Source organism: Wallemia mellicola, assembly GCF_000263375.1.
Source record: "Wallemia mellicola CBS 633.66 unplaced genomic scaffold WALSEscaffold_9, whole genome shotgun sequence".
In the NCBI taxonomy this organism is placed as follows: domain Eukaryota; kingdom Fungi; phylum Basidiomycota; class Wallemiomycetes; order Wallemiales; family Wallemiaceae; genus Wallemia; species Wallemia mellicola.
In genome coordinates, this window is record NW_006531966.1 from 328,536 (window position 1) to 337,420 (window position 8,885).

At 38.2% G+C, this 8,885-nt stretch overlaps 2 protein-coding genes and 1 non-coding gene across 3 annotated transcripts; 2 read left to right on the plus strand and 1 right to left on the minus strand.

Moving 5' to 3' along the window:
* Positions 1-953: 953 nt before the first annotated feature.
* WALSEDRAFT_t47 lies at positions 954-1,036 on the minus strand. Its single transcript has one exon. It is a non-coding gene; the product is annotated as a tRNA-His (tRNA).
* A 3,577-nt stretch (positions 1,037-4,613) lies between these two features.
* Positions 4,614-5,874, plus strand: WALSEDRAFT_60393 (hypothetical protein). Its single transcript, XM_006958342.1, has one exon. It carries the CDS (start codon positions 4,835-4,837, stop codon positions 5,519-5,521), a length of 687 nt encoding a protein of 228 aa, XP_006958404.1. The 5' UTR covers positions 4,614-4,834; the 3' UTR covers positions 5,522-5,874.
* A 1,147-nt stretch (positions 5,875-7,021) lies between these two features.
* WALSEDRAFT_60394 (hypothetical protein) lies at positions 7,022-8,175 on the plus strand. The gene has a single exon (XM_006958343.1). It carries the CDS (start codon positions 7,080-7,082, stop codon positions 7,344-7,346), a length of 267 nt encoding a protein of 88 aa, XP_006958405.1. The 5' UTR covers positions 7,022-7,079; the 3' UTR covers positions 7,347-8,175.
* The last annotated feature ends 710 nt before the right edge of the window (positions 8,176-8,885 follow it).

Below are 8,885 nucleotides of genomic sequence, written 5' to 3' on the forward strand. Positions count from 1 at the left end.
TACGACTAAGGCATACCGATACCGATTCAAACTAATCGACTCACCTAAATGCAGGACGTGCGGCGTAGATGATAGCATCTCGCACAGAGTATTTATATGTAGAAGACACATAATGGCAAGAATTACCTTGCGAAGAAAGATAACCAAGATCAACATTCGGTTCGAATTAGGTCCAATGCTCAGGAACGCACAAGCTCTTCAAGCCCTTTACGAGTTTTTCAAACCACAATTGACTACGTACCCAAGATACTCCGGTGGTTCGGCGTAACCGAGAAAATTCCCGGACACGCAAATCATCAAGACATTTTACGACACTAGTCAAGAAACGCTTCCTACCAATTCAACATGCCATTCAAATCCTCATGCTTTAAGAAGTATTGATGGACGCAGTTTAACTTTGTATCGTCTTAACAATATATTTAGATTTCATCATCATTATTTGAATTGAAGATACTATTTTCCTATCAACAGAAACGTGACATCTGCTGTTAGTGTTCTCATTAATAAAACACTCTAATGAGTCCCAGAAAGCAATGTTTCTGGAGCTAAAAACTATATGAATTGTGAAATTCTTAATTAATATTATATGACTCCTTTGTAAATATTCTGTTGCAAGGTGCCATAGAGGCTGTATAATAATCATCGTCATTCTGGTCACCATGTTAACTGATAGAGCCAGAAAACCAGAAAAAGGAATATGAAAGTAAAAGGAGATATATTCAACGCGTTTGTGGACCTTTTTGACATTACCTCTTTGAAAATTTAAAAAGTAAGATATAATGAAGACAGGGTAAAGTCCGTCAAATGAAACGACAAACAAAAATCTCCCTAATGGTTTAGGAAGATCCGGGACAGTTCAAAAATAATCTCAAGGGGGTTTTGCACATATGTAGCAAAATATATAATAATATAGAAAAAACATATCCTGTGGTGGAAATATCGCAAAAAGAGAATGTGAGTAGCAGGAATCGAACCTGCGTCTGCTCGGAATTGCGGAAACCACAACGAGCTATACTAACCTCTATACTATACTCACTTGTACTTTCTTCGAGTTTTTATTGGTGATTAGTAGGTTGCTTAACATGGTGCAAATTTTCATTCTTCAGCTGTCGCACTGTGTTGGAATACAAATACTGGGATTTACAAACCAACAAGTTATTGTCAGAATAACGATACAGGGCTGAACATACAGCATCATTTAACAACTAGGGACAGAAGGAACAAGAAGTTACATCAAGCACAAGAGGAACACTGCGACGCAGCAAGATCAAGAGAACAACAAGGAACATGCGGACAGTGAAGACTATTTAAGAAGAACATCTTGTACACAAACTATGATCTACTTTTAGATCACAATATACTTAATACCTTTTTCAACCAATAATAAAGCGCGTTTGATATTTACAGACCAACAGTTATCAGCTCCAATAACTCAAAAATAAGCAACCCTCACAGAATATAAAAATGAACGACACATCCGATATAATTAAATTAGCCAAAGAAGAATTCCAACACTGGAAGCCCCACATTAAAATATTCGCTGAAGATGAAAACAGTAAAGAAATTCTATACAAAAGTATCGATTTATCAAACGCTATAGAACTATTAAATAAGAACGACCAATACTCAGAAGAGACACAAATGAAAATAGATCAAACTACACCATCAAACGAAGATACTATCAATGCTGAAAATATATATAAGAAAATATATATAAGAAAAGAAATAGAAGATTATTCAACGTTTTAATAAAATCCATATCAACCGACATCTTTAACAGAATCGACATAGACTCTGAAACAAATAATGCCTCCGCTCTCTTTCAAGATATCTGTAAACTCTTCGAACCAAAAGAAGACATAGCAGCACTATACACAGACTTTATTAACAGAACATTTGCGTACGGAGAGGATGCTAAGAGTTTTTATAGGGACTTAAAAAAGTTATCCATCAAATTACAAAAGGAAAGCATTATTACAGACAAAAAAACTTCTGAAATACAGAGCATTACAAGCATTACCAACCGATTTAAAACCAATGAAACGTCACTACTTCGATAATTCAGACGACCTTAGCTATGATGACTTAATAAAGAAAATTGTAGAAGACTATAACAAACAAATCAAACTAGAGCCACCAAATAACAATAAATTGGTAAATCAAGTCACTCAAATAAATAATGTCAACGGAACGACACCAGAACACGAACCAAATCAAACAACCGAACTACTGAATAGAATCGACACCAAATCATGCTCCTACTGTTTGAACAACAACTATAAAGCACCACACACACACACAAAATGAATGCGGACACCTACATCCAGAACTTAAAAACAAACATATGAATAAAAGACAGCTCAACACATTCGAGAACCATAGCTCCAAACGCAAAGCCCCACCCACTCGTGTCAAAGGCACCCTAATTCAACCGGGCCAAGCCAGACACGCAGCACGAGTCATCAAAGAACAAGAAGACAACAGACTTAGCAAAGCAGAAGATGCCAAAACCGATATACACTACGACCGCCTCAGAGAACAATGGTCACAGTTCAATGACGACAAGAAACGAATCTACCCAGATCCTGAATTACTCCTCCACAAGGCCATCAACAAACTAATACACGTGGACCATACGTTAGCAACTAAAGCTGAACCCAACAAAAAGATACGATATGCATACGCACTGGCCAAACTACAACCCACCAATGACATCCCAACTACCTACAAGCAAGCTATTACGCACCCAGATGCCATCAAATGGCGGCATGGTATGGAGGAGGAGATGGCTACACATGATCGCAATAAGACATGAACACTTATAGACTCAAAAGATGTACCAAGAGACACCAACATTGTAGGATCAAGATGGGTTTTTAACATAAAAACAAATGCAGAAAACGAACCCGTTAAATGGAAAACACGATTAGTCGCCCAAGGATTTAGCCAGAAACCAGGAATCGACTACGAAGAGACCTACGTCCCAGTTACTAGCCTTAGAATAATAAGACTACTCATCGCTATAGCTGTTGAAGAAAATCTACAAATACACCAAATGGATGTTACAGGGTCATACCTATATGGACATATAGACCAACCAATATACATGAAACTACCACCTGGAACATACGAAAACGAGAAAAACAAGAAAATCTGTAAACTAAACAAAGCACTTTACGGCCTAAGACAAATCGGACGAACCTGGTACGAAGTATTAAACAAAATACTACAACAAATGGGTTTCAAATCGTCATACTCCAAACCATGTTTATACTACTCAGAAGAACTGGACGCAATTATTAGCGTATATGTAGACGACCTACTCATATTCACGAGGACCACCACTACAGCCAAAAAAATCAAAACAAAACTAAAAGATGAATTCGAAATGGAAGACCTGGGAAAAATCAACCACATACTTGGCATGAAAATAGATTACAACCAAGACATGGGTATCGCTACATTAGACCAGTCAGGATACATCGCCAAAGCCATAGAGGACCTTAATTTACAAAACATAAAAAGGAAAACCATTCCAATGAGCACCAACCTCACATTATCCAATGAAGACTCCCCGAACACGGAAGACCAAAGCGACGAAATGAAATCTAAACCATATGCACAAGCAATAGGAAAACTAAATTGGATAGCACAAGCTTCAAGACCAGATTTCGCCTTCGCAACCAGCATGTGTGGAAGATACACCCAAAATCCTGGCATCAAACACTGGAATACAGAAGACAGATATACGGTTACCTCAAGAACACCATAGACACTAAGATAGAGTTCAAGAAACAAATGAACCCACTAAACAGATACTGTAAAGGTGTAATACTACAAAAGGATATCAAAGGTCATGTAGACGCAGACTACGCCGGATGCTGGGATACAGCAAGATCAACTACCGGCTGTGTATATACATATTCAGGAGGAGAAATAGCATGGACCAGCAAAAGACAAAAATGTGTAGCAACCAGCACAGGTGAAGCAGAATATATGGCAATCAAACACGGCTCCGATATCGCCATTTGGCTAAGAAACGTCATGAAGCACTTCGGAAGAGAACTCAAATCACCAATAACAATCAAAACAGACAATACTGCTGCCCTAACAAATATTATCAACCCTGGATCTATCACCGCCCTCAAACACATAAGAGTACAATATCATGCAGGTAAGGAAAGACATGAACGAAAGGAAATATAGGTAAAGGGAATCCGTACTTATGATAAATTGGCAGATATATTCACCAAAGCATTAAACGGAAATCAATTACGGTCATTATGTAAGGGAATGGGCATCAACATATCCAATAGTAATACAATAGACAAGACATCAACAATGAATGAGTTGCAGTATATACAGCAGGAGGAGTGTCAGAATACCGATACAGAACTGGACATACAGCATCATTTAATAACTGGGGACAAAAAAGGACAGGCAATTACGCACAGATACTCGGGCAACAACAACAATGGATACGGGCAAGAAAAACGGATGTACGGCCAACAACAATGATATTCGGGCAACAATGAAAACTATATAAGAAATCATACCTTGTACAAAAAAAAGATCATCTGCTTAATATCACATTATATTTAATACCTTTTTTCAATCAATAAAAAAAAAGAAAAAAAACTTTTCTTAGGCGACTAATACTTATCATTATTAATCGTGATGTTATCATTAAGTATAGTCGTATCGATCTACCTTTTCTCTAGATCTCTAGTTGCGTATTATATAGCTTCCAAGTTTCCTAAGTTAGTTTACATATACTACACTATATTATCAGTTTTGATTGATTCCGCCCTATTTACATATATACTCAAATATAATGTTTGTTAAACTTAGCGGACTTTTTCTTGTACTCAAAGCTGTACCAGCTGTTTCCGAAGAGTTTGTTCACTTTAAATGGTCGGATTACCACGCACTTGGAGAGCAAACTTACGGAGTTAACGCTTTGAAAGAGTCAGAAGAGGAAAGTGATTTCCCTCAAGCATCGCCACCTAATGAAAGTTTGGATTTCTACTGGAAGAAGATTCCCGGTTCCAAAGAGGGAGTTCATTCGGAGATGTTTGCTTATGATCCTCTGCCTTTGGATTTGTTCCCTAATGAGGCATGGAATAGGTCCATGGGGGCCCAGTATCATTATGAGGATAGTCAGTTATCTAAGAGGCAGGGTGGGCCTATCTGCCAACATCTCAGCGTATGCGAAAATTCTCCAGCAGTGTCCAATTTTCAAGAACTATTTGATCGACTAGACCCGTACACATGCGACAATATAAAAGAGAGCTCTAAGAACTGGATTTTAGAAAAGTGGCCGTATTTGGCTAGGGCCACTGTAATAAATATAGCTTTTGCAATAGTAGGTGGGGTTACCACTTTTTACATCACCCAAAATGCTTCCAAAGACAACAAGCCTTCTTACACATGTAATGTATCCAAAGATGATGCTTGCGGTATCTGCGAGGCTCAGGAATTTTACCACCGTATCGATGGGAAGATAGAGGAAATCTGCTAAGCTCTTTACAATAATAGACCACCGCAAGGCAAACGCAATAATTAAGAAGATGAGAGGGGCATTTGGGATGAAGCTAATGGACCATCGGCTACTTATGCTCACTATTTCGCTGAGGGGGCTCCAGTTCAGCCACCTCAGTGTTAGCTTCTAAAAGATGAAGGTTTAGGTGATTTGTTTGACAAGATATTGGCAAATTGTCTTTTCAAAAACTAATGATTTTCTTCGAAGATGTTTTTACACTTGTTTTCTTTATTTCTTTCTTAATTACACATCATCTGCTTAAGATCACATTATATTTAATACCTTTTTCCACCAATAATAAAGCGCGTTTGATATTTACAAACCAACACAAGATTAATGAGACATGCAAATACATATAAAAGGAACGAAATAATGTATTACTTCTGAGGCCAATTAGAATTATATAGAAAATTTTACATATTCATATCCAAATATGACGCTGTATGTTCAGCACCTGTATCTGAAGTCCGACACTCCTCGGTCTGTGTAAAATGTGATTCATTTATTCTTAACGTGGCTGCTACTAGGAAATTATTGAGTATGTTAATATGCATTCTATTACATAATCGTTTTGAATGGTTGCCATTTAGTACTTTATGAATATATCGGCCAATCGCTCATGAGTGCAAATGCCTTTTACTTATATTTCCTTTTATTCATGTCTTTCCTTTCCTGCATGGTATTGTACTCTTATGGTGTTTGAGGCCAGTGATAGATAGACTCAGGGTTGAGGATGTTAGTTAAGGCAGACGGGTTGTCAGATTTTGATTGGAATAGGTGACTTTAGGTTTCTCCTTAAATACTCCATTATATCCTGAACAAGATAACTACATCTGAACAATGTTTGATTGTCATACCAATTGCCAGGTCCAGAGCCAGTAACTATTAGTTAATTTGATATCTCATCTGGTTCAACTGATAGTAATTCTAACAATTTTGCTGCTCAGCAATCATCTTCAAGTTCGGAAAGTCAACATCATTTACTGAAAAATCTCAAGCACAACCAACTTCACCTTGTTCAAACTCTAGCTCAGGTAATTCATCTGGCGATAATTGTAACAGCTAATACAAACAGTGCATTCAATCTTGGTTACTGGGTATTGAAAACTTAGATTGCCAGACTGAATTGTCTCATGTCAACAGCATGAGGTAGACGTCAATCTGCCATGCAAAGGCCACTAAGCATTTATCATCAATGAAATGCCCACAAATAGGTCACGCAAGAGACCAATATTGTCGTAAGTCTTGTTTCCAAAGAGACATAACGGATCAAGTCCATTTGAATAGCACTGGCTTTCCTCAGAGTTTGTTCTTCAGAATATCAATTCGGTTTAGTTATATACCTTGAAAGTATCATGTACTCTATTTAACACTCGTTCATGATCATGGAGATAACCTCCTGATCATGTAGATAATGCATATTCGATTGTTGATCGATCAATTTTTGTTTTTTTGTATTAAAAAAGTAAAACTTTTACTAGAACGATCTTACAATTATGACAGCGGAAAATGGTATGGGCACAAGCATATCAATTTCATGGGATGCAACTCGAAACTCTCTAGCTTCAAGAAACTGGGCCTTTTTATGTGGCTCTCTTATATTTGTCTGGTGGTTGTCGACGCTGCTGAAACCTCTTCAAGGTCTGATTTTCTACAGAACAGACCTGACAAGGGTTTATTTTATTTTCATAATGCTACTGGTAATTTTGTTGTGGACAAAGATGGAAATTGTTTTGATACCACGAGACTTATGATGGACGATGCAGCATTTGATGTAGATGAATGGTACCCCGTTATAAATTAGTCAGAACCAGAACAAATCAACATTTATTCAGTGAATGGAAGTTTGATAGAGACTGTTTCTAATCCTTATCTCAGGATGATGAGAGCAATATATCACACCATGCCAAAAGGTTAGGATGCGAGGATGTTGCGCTGGTGGTTACTCGAAAAGAGATAACAAACCAGAAGACAACAGAGAACGTGTACTGGATCCACATTACGTGGAAGATCAAGAGCAGAACCAAATCGTATTCTTAGAAGACGCGATACACCATGACAGGAAAGATGTCATAATAGGACGGGATGCAGGTGGGATACCAGCCAGTCAACAATGGTAACTTGTCTTTACCGCGGGAGTGGCTGGAACAGGCTTTTGGAGGGTTATTGATTCCCTTGTCCAAGATTATCATAACAGCGGTTATTGGAAAACTTGCCACAATCAGTTGGCAACATGGTTGCATGATAAATATAAAGTGTCTTTTCAGACAAGAAATTCAGGAAACTGCGGTACAACAGCTCAAACAGCAACCATACATGATGCCTTAATTGTTATAGTAAGGAAATGGGCTCGTGAACAGAGAGGGTCATAGGTTGCGCAGTATTAGATCATGAAGGTGCAGGCAGGTTGAGTTTGCGATGACATCGACTGGTAGGCCAGCCTACACTGTGGACTGTAGCAACAGCTGTTCTATGCTTGCGAAGGCAATGAAAAAGGTGAACCTACATATGATAAAGTACAGTCTATGACACGACGAGCTATAGGCAATTGTTTTGGGATGTAGCGATAAAAGTTGGTTTTATAAAATGAATAGAGTGTATATGATGGTTCCTAATACAATACTTTTTGATCTCATATTTTCACTGTCTCATTGATCTTGTTCCTTTGTTTCTCTCTCGCGGTGTGTTTCTGATTGGTAAGCTATGTCTGCCTCAACGTCTCTAGTTGGTAAGCTATGTCTATCCCTTGATGTCTCTGGTTGGTAAGTTGTGACCGTTCTTCATGAATGTTTGACTCTATATGTTCAATCCCAGTATTTGTATTCCAACACAGTGCGATGAAGATGATGATGATGATGATGAAATCTAAATATATTGTTAAGACGATACAAAGTTAAACTGCGTCCATCAATACTTCTTAAAGCATGAGGATTTGAATGGCATGTTGAATTGGTAGGAAGCGTTTCTTGACTAGTGTCGTAAAATGTCTTGATGATTTGCGTGTCCGGGAATTTTCTCGGTTACGCCGAACCACCGGAGTATCTTGGGTACGTAGTCAATTGTGGTTTGAAAAACTCGTAAAGGGCTTGAAGAGCTTGTGCGTTCCTGAGCATTGGACCTAATTCGAACCGAATGTTGATCTTGGTTATCTTTCTTCGCAAGGTGATTCTTGCCATTATGTGTCTTCTACATATAAATATTCTATGCGAGATGCTATCTTCTATGCCGCACGTCCTGCATTTCGGTGAGTCGATTAGCTTGAATCGGTATCGGTATGACTTAGTCGTAGGGAAGTGACCTGTACGTAGCTGGGTTGCTAGGCACCGTGTCGCTCTGGGTAGTT